General features: G+C 40.0%; 1 protein-coding gene and 1 pseudogene across 6 annotated transcripts in view; both read right to left on the bottom strand.

Moving 5' to 3' along the window:
* Nucleotides 1-20,984, bottom strand: part of PASD1 (PAS domain containing repressor 1) — a 93,099-nt gene that overhangs the window by 8,590 nt on the left and 63,525 nt on the right. For all 6 annotated transcript variants that reach the window (XM_038588564.1, XM_038588568.1, XM_038588569.1 and 3 more), the window contains exons 10-11: nt 5,586-5,661; nt 1,446-1,572 (exon numbers count right to left, since the gene is read on the bottom strand). In XM_038588564.1, the coding sequence (XP_038444492.1) occupies nt 1,446-1,572; nt 5,586-5,661 (203 nt within the window). The remainder of the gene's footprint in view (nt 1-1,445; nt 1,573-5,585; nt 5,662-20,984) is intronic.
* Nucleotides 10,855-18,770, bottom strand: LOC111094804 (annotated as a pseudogene).

Raw genomic sequence — 20,984 nt, 5'->3', positions numbered from 1 at the left:
GAAATTACTCTCCCTCAACAACCCCCAAAGCAAGGTAAAGAACATTATTTGAAAAATGCACAAGGGCAAAGTCATTTTGGAAAAGATTCTGGCAGTTTCTTTCACACATGCTTCATATGACCCAGTTGTCCCACTCCCAGGAATTTAACCAAGTCAATTAAACATTTGTATTCACACAAAAAAAAACCTCTCTGCAAATGGCTGTAGTAGCTCTATATATAATCATTGAAAAACATGAAAACGACCCAGATGTCCTTCTGCAGATGAATGGATTTTTAAAACTGCATAAGATGCAGTACTGAGTACTCCTAAGCAAGGAGAGAGGAATGAACCATTCATTCATCCATGAATTAAGACTCATGGATGAATCTTAAATGCATTCTGTTAACAAAGCCAAACCAAAAAGTAAGATACTGCATGATGCCATTTACACGACATTCTGGAAAAAGAAAACCAGAGATGGAATACAGACCAATGGCTGCCAGTGGATGAGAGACAGGGTTGAAGTTCAAAGAGACAACACAGGGGAATCTGGGCATGACAGCACTGTTCTGTTCGGTACTGTGGTGGCAGGTGCAGGACTCTCTACCTTTGTCAAACCCACAGAAGTGTACATCCCAAAGAGTGAAGTTTACTGTGTGCAAATTTATTTATTTTTTATTATTTATTTATTTTTTTGTGTGTGTGTGCAAATTTAAAACTAAATTTGCTCTTACATGTTTGGGAAATCACAACCACGGGTTCACAGATATCCCCCTCCACAAATCAACTGTTTTGAAAGGAATTTTTTTAGGCAAAGTTTGAAATGGATAGCAATAACATAAGAGTTGTTAATTTGGATATTTAAAGCTAGAGGTATTAATTCTATATATGAAAATTCCACAATACAAAGACTCTATGCTAAGGTCAGGAATCCAAGGACATGATCTGCATTATGCATCCAGCACTGCTTCAAGTTTGGTATTATTTATACAATTATATTTATGAAATGTCTTTAATATTGAAACTTACATAATAAATATCACCGTTTCTGAGAGACCATCATTTTTGGCCTTTTGTAAAAATTCTTCTTATAGTACAGTTTTTTAAGACAACAGGTTTCTTTGGACTGCAACCACTATGGCACAGCAGTGAAGACTGCATGAGTACAAAGAGATAAGATGCTACTCCCCCAAGGACTGAGCTCCAGCACCAATCTTTAGAAGATTAAATTTTAATGGGACAGAGTAATACCACTCCCAAGCACTCGAACCTTTGATGAGACATTCACTTTCATTGCTCTCAAATCATCATCTCAAAAAGCTTACAGAAGATGAAGAAAGCTCACTCTTGTGAATTCACACCATTATGAACAGAACATTCTCTTCCTCTGAAAAACCAGACCTACCCTGTGGGCCACAATTTTTCTTCTGATAATCCCTATCCGAGTGTCCAAATGTACCTACCTGGAGATATTGCTGTGCTTTCCAGGGAAGATATGCTGGAGTTGTAAGATGTATCAGACTGTATCTTGATTATCTGAACAGACTCCTGTAGTCCATACTGCTTGACCGTGACAATACTGGCCTGATCCTGAGAATTTCCCAAAGAGGAGAAGAGAACATGTCATTTTGGAGACAGATATATAAACAACAGGAAACTCGGGCAGAACACAAACTTGGACGCATTTCACATCACAATTTCCAACACTGCTCCTACCAAGTGAACACCTAAACAAAACCATCATGAAACATGTCCTTGAAAAATATTATTAGAAGGTAATAACAAGCAGGGATTATGGGTGCCACATGCTATACGCTGGCAAAACTGAGAAAATAAACAGAGTACAAATGTGCTGAAAGCACAAGCAAAAGAAAACGGTGTTCCATTTGAAGGCCGTGGCATGCGCACGTGGGCACACACACACACACACACACACACACATATTCCTTTCACAGGTGTTGGTAGGATGCTGACCAGGCCGCGGGAGAAGGGCACGGCCACCAGTGGGGCTTTTTCTCCACCGCTTCTGCATGGGCAGCCCGCGCTGAGAGCAAGGAAAGGTCAGATGCAAGCTGCTTAACGACTAACTCCATGTCTTCAATCCAGGTCAAAGTTGGAAGTATTACTACCCAAGACATCTTTACCATAGGGATGCTGAGATGGAAATGGCCCTGGAGAGCAACCTCCCCCTTTGACGGTGTCAGAGAGGACAAGGTCACACAGTAAGGCAGGAGCAGAGTGAAAGGGTCCAATGACTTCAAACCCAGCACTCTCTTCCCTAGCCAGGCTTCCTCCATTTAAGCCGTCTGCTCCTTTCAATTGTACACATCCTATTCCTAGCCCACTGATCCACTTCTACTTCCTTCACACCTGGATCCTTTTGAGCAGTCTGCAGCTCACTGCTCACATAAGTACCTGGTTTAGCGATGGAATCTTTTACATCTCTGCTGAAAATTTTAGCGCTTGGGCTTTGATTTGTTTTGTTTCCAGACTGGATTAAGACATGGATCCATGCCGATTTTTCTACAGGGAACCTGTTTGTGGGAACACACTGGCCAAGATCAAATCCCAAGATTTCAACAGCAGGACATTGCGCAAGCTCCCTGTTCAAGTGCACTGTGTTTTATACTCCTTAAAATAAGCAACGTGTAGCTGGAGACGGGACAGTCTTTTCATTATTGAGAAAGATATGCTGGTGGGGCAGTATTCAATGAGATGGGATATTACCTTTCTTTCCCTGTCCTCCTCCTCCTGCTTTTTATCATAGTCACATATCAATTAACTCACTAGTCCTTGCTTCGTGGATGAGTTTCAGTAGAAATGTGCATACTCAGATGTTGACTAAGATGTCCATTTTTGTGTGTTCAGATGTTTTATTTAGCCTAACATAAATTCACTAAGCCATTATGGGTTTCTTTAAAAAAATACCTTTCCATGTTATAATTACTTAGGTTTTAAAAGTTTATAAAGTGAGGTATTTAAAGCCCAGCTTTCCTCAAGACACATTACACTGAAGGACTCTGAACTGCTCACACATTATACATTACAGACCCAAGGTGAATATTTGTTGTCTGACTGATGAAGTAACGTTGTCAGCAGCATAGATGCTAGACGGATGGCCAGAGGTCTGTGGATGTGCTGGCCTCTTTTCCTGGCCTAACTGCAATTAGTTTGTATATAAACAGAACACTGCTCTGCTGAAAATAGCCTTTTTCTACCTCATTTCGTCGACTTCATACTTCTTTGAACTGTGTTAGGTTAAGCAGAGGTACTGTCTTCAGAAAGTTTCATCTACATACAAGTGGCTTGTTATCTACAAGGTTCTCCTGACTGCTCTAAGAATGAAACTTCCATCAGAGAGACTAACAGGAGAAAATCAAACATGGCATCCCTCCTGCATACATGGGAGAGACCCAGGCATACTGGGTGAGTGCTCAGGGTGGCTAAAGCCGTCAGCTTAGACACCATCTCCAGGTAAAAAGACAAAAGACGACGCTGGGGTTAGGGAGTCACTTGTGGGAGGTAACTAGGAGAACCAAAGTAATAGGGTAAGATTGTCACGTAGATCTGAGTCATTTAATCTCCACTGATGAGTTCCTAGTGATTTAGAGGTCTTTCTACTCTTCCTGGTACAGAGAGGGAGTCACACTTAACAAAAGAAGGATTTCCCTTGTAAGGGAGATTTCCCTTGTAAATGTAAAGGTCTCTTACAAAACGTTAACTTTTACTCAGTCTTCTGAGCTTCTCCTGTGTTTGCACTTTGTTAAAAATATTCAGCCTAAAAGAATCCCGATGCCAGAGACATATTTTGGGATGGTAAGTTCTGCTGTCCTACAATGAGCAATAGCTGGAAAATGCAGTTACAAAATCAGCACTTTGTATTTAAAATGTGTGCTCACGGGATCTCCTATGTTACAGAAGAGCTTAAATAGTAAAAACACCTGCTGTCTGCACAGTCCCAGAGACACAGAAATCCTTTGAGACAAAATCACATGCAGGCCTGAAAGCCAAAGTGAGAATCCACCCACCCACCTCTCTATACTGCTCTTGGAATACCTTTATCTTACATTTGAAGAGGGCTATAAAAATAACACAGTGCTGTAACATACAATATTCACTGTGCATCTAATATTTATGAGCACCTCTTATGTGTGGCAAACCTTGTTCAAGAGATCTGGGGCTAGGCTGATGAACGACACAGCCCCTGCTCTCACAGAAGCTTCACTCTATTGCAGGAATACAGAAAATACACTGATAAGGGAGGTTACGTTCAGGTGAGACAGCCTAGCAGATGATCACTTCCCTTTTACTGATAGGGAAACAGAGACTCTCCCCAGGCAAATAACTTTCCCCAGGTCACAAAAATGGTAAATGGCAGAATCAAGAACTGACCCTTATCTTCTGACGTCTAGGCCATCTTTCTCTCTGCAGCACCACCAGCGCAGCAACTGGGTCACAGGGACCCAGGGAGTGGAAGGTAAGGTGGAAGACTGTCCATAGGGAAGGCTTTCTGAGAGGCTTTTTCTGCTCTATGCCCTTTTTCTTGCACTTTAATCTTCTCTCCCAGACTAGAGTTTCAGATCACTGAGTGCAAATCCAGGTTCCATATTTCTATTAATGTCCAGCCCTATAAGATTCTCTCTAGTGACATCTGGTGAATGGGTAAATGGATGATCCATTCTGTGGCTTAGGAAAAGAATGAGGACAATGTAGGCTAATGAGAGGCTGGGTTCTGCCCATGAAGGGATGATGCCGTGCCATGAGTCTACTCACATTAGCCTACTGCAGCAGGCACGTCAGGAAATGTATTTGCACGTCAAAAAGATCATGATTGATGGCACAGACCCGAGCTTAATTTTTAAAAATGTATGACGGGGACATTCCAAGTGTTGGGAGACCAGGGCAGGATGACCCAAGATGGGCCACTTTGCATGAAGATTATTTTGAATTAAAAAAGCAATCAAAACCCAGCATATTCAGGAAAAGCTCTTTCCCTGCCTGACAACTGCCTAAAAGAATTTAGGCAGAGGCCCTGCTCCAGGAAGAGAGCTCTCACCATGTACCATTATACCTACGAACTAGGGAGGGTGACGTAACAAGGCCTGTCTGATCAAAGGCCTCTCTGTGCCCCACTGTTTGTGTACCATTTACTCTTTTTCATTCTTCCTGAGGATTGCATTCCTTCCCTTTGAAGTCCCAGACCCCTATCTCCTTTTCCTTAGTTCAGAATGACATACAGATCTCCTTCTGCTTGACTTCTTTGAAATTTCCATTGTCTGTGTGGGTTTCCTCTATGTATGCTATTAAATTTAATTTTCTTCCATTAAACTGTCTCATGTCAATTTGATTCTTAGTCTGGCTAGAAGGGCCTTGAAGGGGACAAGGCGTTCTTGCTCCCTAACACAAGCATGACAGGTTACTGGCTCCCAGTTAAGAAATGGCTACAAAATGGCAGCCTAAGACCACCACTCAGGTGCTCTGCCCATATGGGCTACCTCTTTAAATTAAAACCCTTTTACATTGGCAACACACATTAACTAAAAAATTAACATTACAGGGAGAAGGATCCATCCATTCACCCTATGGCTCTCTTAAGTACATACGCCTGAAACACCAGTAGCAACAGACTCAGCAGCACGCAGCGATTCCATTCTAGAGCTTCTTCTTTGGCCTTGGATTCTATAAAGAGATGAAAAGAGAAATGCTAAGCACATCTTGCTTGCCATTTAAATCTAAATTTTCTATTATACAGTAAAAATAAGGTTCAAATAAGAACAAATATTTATTTTTCTTAATACATCACATCTTTGTCTTTGAGGTGCTGCTATTCCTACAGAGAAAGTTGTTCTGTGCCGTATCTATAAAATGAATCATCTGGACCCTCATGAGAATGAAGTTTGCCACAGGTCTCAATGCCTCTGGTTAACAGTGGTGAGCAAAGCAAGCTTAAAAAAAAAAAAAAGCCAAGGCGTATGAGTGAATCTTCTTAATTTTTAAACCAACTACAATTACAAAAAAATGCCTTCAGGCCAAATTTAATTTTGTTTCTGTTTCCTGTAATTAGAGAAACTCTCTACTCTTTGGCTCATTAACAATTCATTTCTATCAAAATTAGAATTTTGATGCCCAAGGTAAGAATGCAGCTTCCTGGCACTGGAGTCTAAGTACTAGCTTATTTTTCACCAAGTGAGTGGAAGGTGAGAGAGAAGTAGGGGGAGATTGAGGGATGGTGTGGGGAGGAGAGAGTAGAGTGAATGAGAATATTGGTTTTAATACTGAAATTACTTTTTAAGCCTTAAAAATGTCCTGGAGATCTGTTATGGAAATGTAATTTGTTTTCTAGAGTTTTTCTTTTGCAGGCCAAGGCCAAAGAGTAAAAAGCTCCATCACTCCACAAAATTGAGAAACTGGAGTCTGGTAACAGATATGATAAAAAACAAGTCCTTAAGGTGGCAACACAGTGACAAAACGGTATGTGAAACCGTCCCAATTCATTCACAAAACACGAGATTAATAAAATAACTGGATTATTCTGCAAGGTTTCAGAAAGTCAATCCTGATCCAAAGGTGAGAACTTTTCCATTCGATATTTCACGGGACACAGCCAAAAAAAGTCAATTTTATTTACATCATTTTTAAAGACATCTATTTATTTGAGAGAGAGATTGAGAGAGAGAGCTTGGGAGGGGCAGAGAGAGGAGGAAAGAATCTCAAGCAGACTCCCTGCTGACCACAGAGCCTGATGCAGGGCTCAATCTCAGGACCCTGAGATCATGTCCCGAGATAAAACCATGAGTCAGATGCTCAACAGACTGAGCCACCCAGGTGCCTCTTACATCATTTATTTTTTAATGGTAGAAAACTAAGAAGAGCTTGGGAAAAATATATTTTAAATATCAAAATATACAACATTTAGGAAGGAGTGATTTAAGTGGTATAAAACAACTATTTAATGAGTGAATTCAGTCATTTGTGTATATGATGGGGCTATAAAATGTCTACTATGTATTTCTTAATGGTTTGACTTTCAGCATCAAGTAACATCAACAGAGTTACTTAGAAATTTATCCTGACATCATTTAAAAGTAAAGTTCCTAAAAGAATATCTATATCTTTATTTTTTTTCGGTCTTTGACTCAATTTATAAGCAGCTAAGTCTAATAGAATGTTTTCTTACTTTGGAAGTGTTGGTACTTCTTTCAGAATGTTCTTCACTTTCTGTTTTTTCTTTATATTATCTTCTTGCAGACTCCATTTTGTTTCTTGGCTTCAACTAAGGGCAACTCTAATAACTCTATCTCAAGACCTCTCCCTGAGGTATAGACCCAAATATCCAACTGCCTTCAGGATGTGCAGTCTGGATGTCTAACATTAGACACCTTAACTCCAGGTGGTCCAATGAGACCCCTTCTCCTCTTCCTCATCTTCCTCATCTTCTTCCTTCTCCTCCAGTGTCTCCTCTATTGGTGACAAATGCCACTCTTCACCCAGTCTCCCAAGACTAAATCGTATAAGTCATCATTGACTCTTCACTCTTTCTTTACTCTGTTTTGTATGAAAGTTTACTTTTTGTCCACCTTTTCTACTTAATGAATTTCTTGAAGGTAATGCACATGCACTGAACCTCTTGTATCCCCAGCACCTAGCACAATGCAGAGCACTTACCAAGTGCTCGTGAATATTTGCTGAGTGAACAAAGGAATAAACAATTTGACCAGCCAACTCAATTGAAATATTTGCACATTTCTCACCCCAGGGCTTCTTGGCATGACACAATTATTTTCAGGAACAAACGGAGGCTTCTATCTGTTCCTTAAAAGTAATTAAATGTCACTATATTGGCCTCTAAACTGCGAATATCTTTATACCTCAGATAAACAGCCTGTGAATGAATATACTGCTGAACTGCCTAATATGGTAGCCATGCACCACATGTAGCTAAATTAAAAGCAGAATTAAAGAAAATTTAAAATTGATTTCTTTGGTGTGGCAGCCACATTTCAAGTGTGCAGTAGCTACATGTGGCTAGTGGCCATGGTATTAGAGAGCAGATTAAAGAGCATCTCTGTCATCACAAAAGGTTCTATTGGACAGTGCTGTATCAAAGGATGCAGTGAGTTTTACTGAACAAGACACCGAATTTGACAACGAAACACTGTGAGGTGATTACGATTTGCTTTAAATCCACTGCTTGGATATCAAGAATGTAATAGTTTTCCAAATTCTTCCATGAATTCATATTTCATGCTTCTCTGTCAATATAGATGGCAAATTTCTGAGTTGTAATCAGAATGTAAAAGTAACAAAATAAGCACATACATTGCTTTAAAAAAAAGCATTAAAGAGTACTTCATACCTAACTAATCTATACATATAAATAATGAATTCAGACTCAGGACAGGAGGTGTAACAGAGAGTTTGCAACCATAAAACATTGCTGGCCTTTGGTCAGGAACAGATATAAACAGAACTTTCCTTTTCTAAATCACATCAGTTAATCTTCAAAAAGAAAGAAAATGATCAAAGAACACTTTGCTAGCTGTATTTACATGAGACCAACACTTTCTGATTTAATGAAGAAAAGTACTTCTCTCTCTCATTATGTAAAACCTCAAAATGTGACTCTTATATTGAGCCCTTAATGTTTCTTACTCTCTCTCTCTCTTAAATTTTTACCAAGGTTTGATATTCATTGGTAAAGCACTCAACACTGCTGAATTACTATGATGGAGGACGGTTCTTGGCTCAAATAAACTCATCTATTTCTACTTGCTATATAAATGAAATCGTAAATATGAAAAGATGTCCAATGAATACTGTCCTTTCATACATCAATGCAGAATAAACTAAAGTGTTCTGAACAGTTGTGGCAGAGTCAGGAAACTAGTGACAGTAAAATAGAATCTTAACTGTCGCTCCTTGTTTAACTTAACAGCTGAGATTATCTCATCTGAAGTGACGGCAGAAAGGAGAGTCAGGTTTCCCTTCTGAGTCGCAGGTTGTAAGCAAAGTGTAAGAAGCTACTTTTCAAGAGTTCTCTAACCAGAGCTAGTCTGTAGGCTCATGGAAGCACCCCACCACCACTCCCTGTCAGAAATGGGACCTCTCAGGTCAAGGTGCAGGCAGCCGCTTTTCCTCCAGGCCCAGCTGTATCTCAGCCATCCTTGACAACTGCATTGGTACTAGCATCTCCAAAGCCCACCTTCCCCCCAAGTCATTATTCTCTTCAGTGCTCCCCTAGGAATGACGCCTGAAACAGCCTATTTCTCCCAATCCCCTATTCCCACCATTGTGTCCAGCATTCCAGAGCTGCCAAAGGAAGATGGACAGAATCTGAGGTTGCCCAGCCTAGGGCTCACACCTCAGCCCTGACACTTCCTAGCTGTGAACCTTAGAGCAAGTCTTTTAGCTTCCCTGAGCCCCAGCTTCTGAATGTTTAAAGTAAAACTCATAATATGTACCTTGCAGTGTTCTTGTAAAGATGAAATAATGCTGGGACAAAGTGCTTTGTAATCTGTACAGGCTAACGTGATCATCTCATCTCAAATGCCCTCATTAGTCATTCTCCCTTTGATTGCTCCATTCCTTTAAGTTCTTCTCCACTTAAATATATGATTTGGGATATATAAGACTGTAATTTGCTCTAAAATGGTTCTTTTGTGATTTTAATTCTCTCTCCTAGAAAATGTGTTCCACAAAGATGAGTTCTGCATATGCTATCATTGTTCTATTCCTTCAGAGCCAACAAGCAGACTCTCCAGTGTTTTAAGATAAGCAGACTGGGGAGCAAAAGGTGCTATTGCTAAAGGTCACCCAGATGGTTATTCCTTTGGGCAAGGGTTGGGGGGTGGGTGGAGACGGGTGTTGTATGGTGATGTGGATGTGCATATGATGCACACTTGTAAAGAGCTCCTGAATGAATGTACAAACTGATCCCTACTAATAGATAATAATTACCCTGCCTTTTAAATATTTCTTCTCTTTCACTATAATACCTTTTAATAAATAAATTATTGGAGAATGTTACCTTAATAGACTTACATTATTTGAAGATGTAATTAGTTTATTTGGGGAAACTTACCTAAAGGCAGAAGGTGAAGGGGATGATTCTGATCAGTTCAGGAAATCAGTAATTTGAAGTGAGTGCCCCATCACCACCTTCAGTTCTAAGGCAACTGCTCACTAACCTTTCTCCTTACCCACCACCAATCTCACCTCTGACTGGCAGGGGAGACACTATTATTTACTGTGTTCCTACCACGTAGTGGGTATCTTTCACATATTATCTCTGTATCCTAAAATAATTCAATGGCATGTGTTCTATTATCATCCCACCTTTACAGATGGGGGAGATAAGGCTCCACAAGGTGAATAATATATAAGGTCATAATAAATGACAAAGTCTGAATATAAACCCAGTCTGACAACTCCTTGTACCAGTGAGGGCAATAGTTACGTCACCCCCACCAGGGTGAAAAGGAATAATTTGCAATCCCAAAATATGCCTTTTGTCACAACGATTTATCTTGAGCTGGTTATTCTTTTTTTTTTTTTTTTTTAAAGAATGTGAACAGCACCAGCTGTATTGCAGCCTTGATTTATTTTTGAGTAGGGAAAAAAAGAGAAGGGGGATAAGCTGGTAAGAGGTGCATAAAGGAAGTGAGAAAAAAAAACAAACTAAACACCCCATATATGGTGCCTGCACACCCGCACACACACACACACAAACACACACACACACACACAGCACACAGCTGTCCTAGCAGCTCTGAGCCCCATGATGCAAGGAATTCCAAGTTCTCAGGATCTTGAAAACTCTGGGGGCCAGCAATCCTCATTACACCATTTCTACAAGCTCAGAAAAGCCCTGCCTCATATCATGAAATAAACCCTGTGGCTGCCTCCAGATGGAACGGAGGCAAAGAAGACCTTGTCCTTGCATTCACATAAGAATTTTAGTCTTTGAGCCCTTTTGTGCGTACACATACCATCCGAGTGACCAGTTTCCACAGAAAGGAGCTCTATGGCCTTTTCTCCCCAGCCTAATGTCTGACAGGATTGAATATATGCTACAGATGTTGGCATCTCTCCCCACTTCAGAACCACATCCTTGGGGATTTTTCCATAGGTATTCACATAAACCCTTTCATCTTATAGCATACCAGAAGATCCATGCCATCTGTGTTGGGGAGTATGATGATTGCATAGGGTTTGAGGCTACACTGGATCAGAGTCTGGGTTCTTTCTTATGTGTGTTGGTTGATAAATATCATAGACCTCTCCTGAATCCACATCAGTGGCATGTCCAGCCAAGGATCCACAGATCACTTTCAACCGCTGGCCTTCCCCCAACAGTGATATCCACCAGTAATGGTTTAGGTACCAATTCTCCAAATGACTCAAAGGCTATAAATCTGTGATATGGCTTGTGTGTCCATGCAAAGACCTTCACAGAACTCTGCAAATTACCAGAAATTTGTTCTTTCATATTTTACAACTTCATAGTATACACATCCTTCCAAATCCCCCACAGTTGTCCATCCTTGCTTTTTCTCAATTTCTGGATCATTGTGGAGTAATTCACAGCATCAGGCCACTTTCTATGCCTACTAAAAAATTCACTCCCCATAAGACAGCACACAGAATCTCAGGATTAAAGCTCTTCTTATATTTATGAATCTCTGGAGTGCCACTCTGTGGTCTAGTGTTCATGGCATTCACACTGACCACTGAGCCCTTCCAGGTAGGATCTTGCTTATGGTTTCTGGTCTTAGTCCATCACAGGAAAATCCCACCACAGAAGTCACTGCTGTCCCACCAGATGGAGAAATCTGTAGCAATCCGGTGTCTACAAAAAGTGTAAAGAAGGAAGAAGACTTGTGTTTCTGGAATGTGTTACCAGTGGACTGAGTCTAGTGGATGATAGGAGTGCCCTCCTTGGATGGGGCCATGACTCGTTCACTTTCTACAGCATCATATAGACAATCACAGTTTTCATGGATTCTGTTTCACCATTGCTCAAATTCAAAGATGCTGCTCTGGTGTCCTCAGTCCAGAGGTGGGTTCCTCAGCCCCTTCTTATTCTACATCATCGTCTTCCTCATCTATTGTCCCTGACCCCTCACTGGATGAGTAGTCATGTGTCACTTGGTGTGAAGGTCACACATCTTCCACTGCTTGAAGTTCTTTGGCCAATGCAGTCTAATCAGCAGGCTTGAGAGGTCTAAAAACTTCTAATCTTCACATTTTTTCACTGCATTTTCAAGGCACTGAGATGAAGAGCCTTCAGATTTGGATGATGAACTCACTCTGAAGTGCTCCCCTGAGACACTCTGGAGACCCCGGATGGGACACAGGCTGGGATCCTGAGTTGCTGGACCCCAAGGAACTGCCACTACCAGACCTGGGCACCAGCTTCTCCACTCTCTCCCATAGCAGCCTGGGCTCAATACTGCTGGTGGAGTTTCTCTGACATGCTTGGCTATTTTGCTATCCACTGCCTTGCAGTGAAGAATCTCAAAGGAACAGAAGAGGAGAATAAGACATTGTCCTCACAAGAACCTGTGGCTCAGCTGGGTCTCTAAGGGGCAGGATGCATAGACTCAGAGCTGCTACTGGAAAAAGATTGATCTGGAAGGCACTAGTACTCTGCCTGTCTGCTTAGACTAGGGTTCAGGGGAGCTGTGGTTAATTTTCCTAAATCAATCTTCCACCTCTCAAGCTCTATTAGTGGTGAACTGGTTGGTTATTCTTAAGAGACACAGGTCAAGCTCTGAGAACTGAGTAGAAGTTACCTTTTTGTTAGACACATTTACATTTATATGGGAAATCTCTATTTAGAAGTGTTATCTCCCTCTCTAGAAACTCTTAACAATGGAGAAGGCAAGGACTTAAATCCACACAGCCACCATACCCTTGTTTACTGTGCTTTTCCTGATAGCCTCCATAACTGTCCTCTTCGCACCAAACATCTTTTGTCTTTAGCTATGGATGACTTTTAAGGTAGTGGCTTGGGCTATTTCAGGGAGTTACTCAGTTTTCCTGGGTCTCTCCCATGTGCATATACAGGAGCTATATATGCTATTAAATTTCTATTTCTCTCCTGTCAATCTGTCTTTTATAACAAGGCATCTCAACCAAGAACCTGGAAAGAGAGGAAAGCTTACTCTTCCTCCTCTACAAGGAAGTAGTAGAAATTAGATAATCTTTAGTTTTGCTCAACTCAAGCTGGAAATGTCTTGATTTTGCCATGCCACATGTACAGTATGACTTTGTTTTTATTAATTATAACATGTTTGTCTCATAAATTAAGAGACCACATGTTAAAATCAGTTCCATTCCTTAATAAGTCACACCACAAACTAACCTATGAACATCCTCCACAGAATGAACCACAAATGAGTATGTGCTCTTACCAACTCTGCCAAATAGTCTGTACACGCTACTATGCTCTCCATTCTTTCCAGAAAGGATAGAAACTTGCCCCACTTCTGGCTTCACTTTCAGAAAGCCTCTGCTTTCTAGGATGGAAGCGGAGTGATTCACAAAGTCGATTTATTAACATCAAATTTGCCAAAAGCCAACTTGCCAATGGACCATTTGGCTAAATGGCCAAAGGATCTATTTGCCAAACTGGCTAAATATAATGATTTACCAAAAACATGTTTCTTAAAACTATTCATAATATTTATAGTGCAATGGATTGGCAGAGCTCAAGACTGTAGTAGTACGGATTTCAGAGTTCTGGGACCTTCAGGCAGCAACTTGGCTCCTGATCTCCTTCTCTCATGGACACAACAAGTTCCCTCTCAACCCAACATGAGGCTGTGCTGGATTCTTGGCTCTTCTTCATTTCTTTTTCCCAATACAAATTTTTCCTCTCTTGTTGCCTGCTCTATCCAGTTGCAGCAGTAGGAAACTGGGGTACAGAAATATGGAACTGTCCTTAAAATGCTGATTAAAAAACTGGGGATCCCTGGGTGGCGCAGCGGTTTGGCGCCTGCCTTTGGCCCAGGGCGCGATCCTGGAGACCCGGGATCGAATCCCATGTCGGGCTCCCGGTGCATGGAGCCTGCTTCTCCCTCTGCCTATGTCTCTGCCCCTCTCTCTCTCTCTCTCTCTCTCTCTCTCTCTCTCTCTCTCTCTCTCTGTGACTATCATAAATAAATAAAAATTAAAAAAAAAATGACCATGGAAAATATTCCAGGTATCTTCAAAAACTGTTGAAACCTTTCAATCTACTCTAAATCACTGAACTTTGACATTTAAAAGATATACATTTTGGGAAAATTGGTAAACTTGGCAAATGAGTCAGTGGTGATAAAATCTGAAAACATGCTAGATCATTAAAAAAATAGAAAATGAATTTTTGACAGGATTAATACTACACTAAAATAACCTAAAACTTTTTCGTATGAAATCCTAGAATAATTACTGCTGCTTATTCATAAGAATGGTACTCTTTCTGTGATTTTTAACTTCTAACAAATGGAATACTCCTTAAAATGCTGATTACAAGAATATATCCATTGACTATATTTAAGAATGTAGCCACTGCATATACTCAAGAATAATATATTCATATGAAAAGATAATTAATTAAATATATAAGTGGTCCATGGGGCATTTGGCTGGCTCTGTTGGTAGAACTCACAACTCTTGATTTTGGGGGTTGTGAGTTTGAGCCCGACAGTGAGTGTGGATATTACTGTCAAACGACAGCCCATGAGGTAAAATTGGAAGCTGCCCATTTTTGTATGAGGTAGGGATGATTTTTGCTTTTTTGAAAAAGTTGTAAAACAAGCAAAGAATATTCTATAGAGACCTTATATAGCCTGTAAAGTTTAAAATATTTGCTATGTGGTCTTTTTCAGAAAACTGTTTATCAACCCTTAGAATATATTCAAAAAGCTTAAGCTTTTTGATGAATCAATACATTCGCATAAATTTTGTCAACTGGACATTTGATGGATTGGTTTTGAATAAATTGATTTTTGGCAATTTGGCCACTGGACAAATTGATCATTTGGCAGAAAGTTTTCCAAGAATTGTTTTTGGTGAATACACCTGGAGCTTCTCAGGAATTCTCTCAAATGAAAGACTATGGAATTTTAATATATCAAACTTTTGAAAAAATAAGTGAAGGATTTCTTTTCTCTCAATGACTTTGGAAGCCAATGGAAAACCTGAGTCCCACCAGAGAAGCCCAATCTATTCTCACTTGGGAAGGACTTTGATGGATTCAACCCCCTTTTAAAAAATATTTTACCATTTGAGTATGAAACACTTTTTAGTAACTGCTTCCAAAATTGTTTTTTGGGTTAAATGATCATTTTTATTCTCAAAAGTTTTTACTTTTGGGGATCCCTGGGTGGCTCAGCGGTTTAGTACCTGCCTTTGGCCTAGGGTGTGATCCTGGAGTTCCGGGATCAAGTCCTGCATCGGGTTCCCTGCATGGAGCCTGCTTCTCCCTCTGCCTGTGTCTCTGCCTCTCTCTCTCTTTCTCTCTCTCTCTCTCTCTCTCTCCCTTCCTCCCTCCCTCCCTCCCTTCCTCTGCCTGTGTCTCTGCCCGCCCCCCCGCCCGTGTCTCTCATGAATAAATAAATAAAATATTTTTTTAAAGTTTTTATTTTCTTTTTTTATGGGAGGAGCAAAGTATAATATTACAGATACTCTGAATGAAGCAGTGTGCTATTTGAATATCCAGTCTTCTCCAGTAGAGTAATTTATATTACTGACTATCCTATACTGAAGATCCTGGCAGTTTTTAAGTGCAAATTCTGGAAAAAAAAAAAGAGTATATATTTCCTGGCCAAAAAGGATAGAGCAGGGAAATGTTTGTGTGTGTGTGTGTTTGTAGGTGAGTGTATGTGAAGGTTGGGAGACAGGCAGAAAGTGAACTACGATGGCTTGGGAAATACTTGGTTCTTCTCCTCTCAGATTCCCTACTGCACTGCACCCGTCACTGCTCCTTGGCCAAAATGTCAAGAGAACTGGTACTCATGAGAGGGTAACTAAGCAAATGTACCAATGGCATCTTCCTTTTTTCCTGCTGAAGCCATGGACATAAATTCTTGTGGCTTTTAAAATCATATTCTTTGTGCGGGCTGATATGTATTTGATGTATAACTGATATATCTGAAGCTAATATAACTAAAATGCTATGTTACCAAACCTATATTATACAGGAAGTTCAGATGATTTTACACATTACAATATGAAGACCTAAAAACAACTGTGGAGTTTCAAATGTTGAAAATACGGAGTCCCTTTTAAAATGATTTGGGAGGTTATTACTCTTATCACATAGCTAAGAAAACTCAATTCTTGTTTTAGTGATATGTTAACAGACTTGTTTTTTTTTAACATTTTATTTATTTATTTATTTATTTATTTATTTATTTATTTATTTTAGAGATTTTATTTATTTATTCGTGAGAAACACAGAGAGGCAGAGACACAGGCAGAGGGAGAAGCAGGCTCCATGCAGGGAGCCCGACGTGGGACTCGATCCCAGGACCCCAGGATTGCGACCTGAGCCAAAGGCAGATGCTCAACCACTGAGCCACCCAGGTGCCCCAACAGACTTATTTCCAATCACTGCTGATACACAACTGAAAAGCAACAAAGTTTAAATGCTCTGACCCTCATATATTTCAGTGTTTTACAAAGGGTGGCATCCAAGTGGGAAAATTTCCACCAAAGGCTTACTCCATCCATTTCATAGAAAACACCACTCTCTAAAGGGCCAGTGTGAACTTCTCTAATGTGCTTTCTTGGTTACACCAGCTTTCCACAAACATTTCCAAAGAGGAAAGACATCTAACAGCACTCAGTGGTATTTCCTCACCAGAAGAGAAAAACAAGAAATGCACACTTCAAAAGTACATACCATCAACATGGTAAAAGCCATAGCCTGATGTCCTCCATACCTTGAAGGGCAGGTAACTCATAATAAGCAATGCCCTGCTGTCCAAGAATGGAAAGCAAGCAAACACCAAGTCAACAAAAACTTTATGGCTATGAAAATATGGTCAGTCATCAATAATCAAAAGAAAAGTTTTCCAGTAGTGACAGAGATTATAAGAGAAAGGAGGGGAACTGAGTGGGAAAAAATAGAGAGAGAGACAAACCATGAGAGACCCCTTCCTAACTCTGGGAAACAAACAAAGGGTTTCAGAAAGGGAGGTGGGTGAAGGGCTGGGGTGACTGGGTGACGGGCACTGAGGAGGACACCTGATGGGACAAGCACTGGGTGTTATACTATATGTTGGCAAATTGAATTTAAATTTTTAAAATGTTAAAAAAATAAAGAAAAAAATTCCAAGGTTTTATCATCTTGAACAGAATATTGCTGTTATTGGCCTCTTCTGACCAGCATGGAAATATTAAGTAAACAAGAAGGGACCTTTTAGCATCTGATTAGTGTTCCGCGGTCTGCCCCTTTTTCAAACAGAAAAGGCGACATATCGTGTTGGTTGGTGAGTCACTGGAACACGCCTGGGCCTTAGCCTCGGTGCCAGAGGCTAACACTGCTAACATTCACAGGCAGACTGAATGTCAAAGCTACACAGTTCTCCATCATATATTTGTGGAAAATTCATTCCAGGAGAAATTCATAAATCAGACAAGAGACCAGCACTGTGTGGGAAGACAGTTTGCTCTGTTCCCACTAACTAATAAGCCTTTTATACCAAGTCTTGAAGCACAGCACAGGGTTCTATAAGGACGTATCTCCTACTCCAAGAGAAGAGAGTCTTTGAAGGACTGGAACTGACAGCTGAGATCTGTGTTTATAATTTATCTGCTAGTGTATTTACTTGCAAACTTCACTATTTTTGTATTTAGATCTATTATCGAATATTTCTTCCAGTTTGCAATGGTTTGAAAACTGTTGTATGAGTTAAAGCTCAACATTGTTTAGTTAAAATCATTCCCCTGACACAGCACTTCAAAAAAAAGGAAATGCGCACAATATTTTTACATGGAAAAAAAAGCTGGACCAACTTCTTTTTTAATACAGCCAGTGGATTCAGAGGTCCTGGTCTGGGTACATACGTTCATGGTAGGTTTTACCGAACAGCCCACATTTTATTTGGCACCTCAGACTTCCTACCTTACAATCCACTCTCTCAATCATTTCTCAAAGGTGACATTCTATGTGTTTCTTCTGTCACTTTCATGGGACTATTACTGAGCCAGTTGGGGAAATAAAGGAGATCAAATTCCAGCATACGTTAAAAGAAAGACTTTCTTTTTTGGACATGTCTTCACTCTGTATTAAAGCACAGATAACCTAAGTGTTGGCTGTGTAGATAGGAGATAGAACTTTAAATTTGGCCTTCTTTTTTCGTGTTCATTCTACATGTCAGCTCTATTAATTTTTACTGGCAAAGTGACACATGGCTACTCAGAGGCTCGTATCCTAGAAATCAGAAAGCAAGTTAATTTAAGAAGACAAAGTATTCTCTGAAAAGAGAGGGAGGCACAAGGTGAATGCAGTTTGGATACTTCCCTCTCGGAGCTTTTGATTCTCTAGAAGAAGAGTTAAGACAGTCTGTGTAATCTCAATGCCAAGTGGAGAGTGTCAATGGGAAAGCAGAGAGGGGAGAGCCCTGCCAGCCCAGGCAGCAGGAAGGACTTCAGAGAGCAAGTTCTAGAGTGGTGAGGATGATCTGGACATCCAAAATATGGAGGACAAGAAAACAGGGCCAAAGGTACAGTGAAAGAACTTAGACACATTTCCATGGTATGGTGACATTATTATAGTTTCTTGCTTACTTGTCCATCTCCACATTAGGCAGTAAGTTTTATGAAAGCAAGGACAGTGCAGGGCACTGAGAACACAGTCTCACAGAGTTTACAATTTCATGTGGCATTAAATGAACTAAACAGTCCCAAGATAACTATACATTTATGAACTGTTAAAAGCATGACCTAGGAAAAAGAGCAAGGTGCCACGGGAGAGAACCAAAGTGGATCTAGAGGACCAGTAGGAGCCAACCATGGGACAATACAGTGGAAGAATAGTTCAGATTGAGGACATAAGCATGTGCAAAGTTCTGTGTTGGAAAAGAGCTGTGAGAGTTCACAGTGCGGATGGAGTAAGATAGGGAGTGTGCCACAAAATGAGGTTTGGGGAACAGGTAAGCATGAGAGTGGTGTGCCTTACAGATCATATAAAAGGCTATCTGATTTCGTTCTTTTTTTTTCTTTTAATATTTTATTCATGAGAGACACACAGAGAGAGAGAGAGAGAGAGAGAGAGAGGGGGGCAGAGGGAGAAGCAGGCTCCATGCAGGGAGCCCAATGCGGGACTCGATCCCAGGACTCTGGGGTCACACCCGGAGCCAAAGGCAGACACTTAACCACTGAGCCGCCCAGGCATCCCTGAATTCATTCTAAGAACAAAGGTAAACCACTAAGAGCTTTTGTGCAGGAGAGGGACAAGATCGTATTTTAACAAATGGTTTTAGAGCAACTGGACATGCATATGCCAAAAAATATGGACCTCAATGTAAGCCTCACACTTTATAAAAGTATTAACTCAAAATGGATCATAGATACAAACCTTAAACCCAGAACTATAAAACTTTCAGAGAAAAAAAAAACAGAAAACCTGTGAGTGGTTTGGTGATAAATTCTTAGATAAGGCAAGAAAGCACAATCCATTAATTAAAAAAATGGTAACACTATCCTTTCAAATTAAAAACTTTTGTTCTGCAAAAGACACTGTTAAGAGAATGAAAAAAGAAGCTATAAAAGCTAGAGAAAGTACTTACATATCAAATATCTGACAAAGGACTTGTAGGTAGAATATACAAATATTTTCAAAACTCAATAGTAAAAAGTAAGCAACATTGTTTTAAAAATAGGCAAAACATCTGAATATTCAAATGATAAAAAAATGCTTGACACCTTCAGTCATTAGGGGAATGTGAATTAATGCCATAAATTCAAGACCCTAGGGAAATGAAATGAAAGCTTATGTCCACCAAAAATTTGTATACAAATGTTTCTAGCACCTTTACTAATAATTAACCCCTAAGAGGGCAACAACCCAGTCGTCCTGTTTCAACAGGTGAATGAATAAGCCATGGTACATCCATACAGTGAAATGCAACTCAGCAATAAAAAGTTATTGATGAAAAAAAAGTTATTGATGCTTGCAACAACAAAGGAATTATGCTGAGGGGGAAAAACAATCTCTAAAGATTGTATACTATATGACTATTTCCAGAACACTTTCAAAATGACAAAACTCTCAGGATGCAGAATAAATCAGTGGTTGACAGAGGTTGAGAGTGAGGTGAAGTAGGGGTGATTATAAATGGACAGCGCAAGGAAGTTTTTTGGGTGGTGATGGAAGTGTTCTTTATCTTGACTGTGGTCATGATTACATGAATCTATGCCTGTTAAACCCCCCCAAAAAAATATTCATCTTACTATATAATTTAATGAATTTTTAACACTTTAAAATGAAAATATATGTCCACAAAAAGACTTCTAAAAGAATGTTCACTGCAGGTCTATTTGTAGTAACTAAAAATTAGAAATAAATGGTCATCAAAGGAAACTGCCTTACAAATTGTGCTATATCCATAGACTAGGATACTCCTCGACAACAAAAAGGAATGAACCACTGATACATATGACAAGATGAATACGTGTGTGTGTGTGTGTGTGTGTGTGTGTGTCTATTCTCTTAAGAGAGCAGACTCAACAGAGTATGTATTATATGGCTTCATTTTTATGAAGTTCTAGTAAACCAAGAAAAATCTATAGTGAAAACCATCAGAATAGTGGTTGCCTCTAGGTAGGAGCAGAAGAGGGAAAGTGCACAAAAAAAGCTTTCCAGTGTGTTGAAAATATCATATGTCCTGATAGGAATATGGGGCACGTGTGTTTATGCGTTTGTTACATCTCAAAGAATAACAGAATTAAGATCTGTACATTTTATTATATGTAAATCTTACCTTAAAAATGTAAACAATACGAACTCA

Source organism: Canis lupus, chromosome X, assembly GCF_011100685.1.
Source record: "Canis lupus familiaris isolate Mischka breed German Shepherd chromosome X, alternate assembly UU_Cfam_GSD_1.0, whole genome shotgun sequence".
Taxonomy (NCBI): Eukaryota; Metazoa; Chordata; class Mammalia; order Carnivora; family Canidae; genus Canis; species Canis lupus.
The sequence above is the reverse complement of the archived record's forward strand: the minus strand, read 5'-3'. Positions and strand labels throughout refer to the sequence as shown.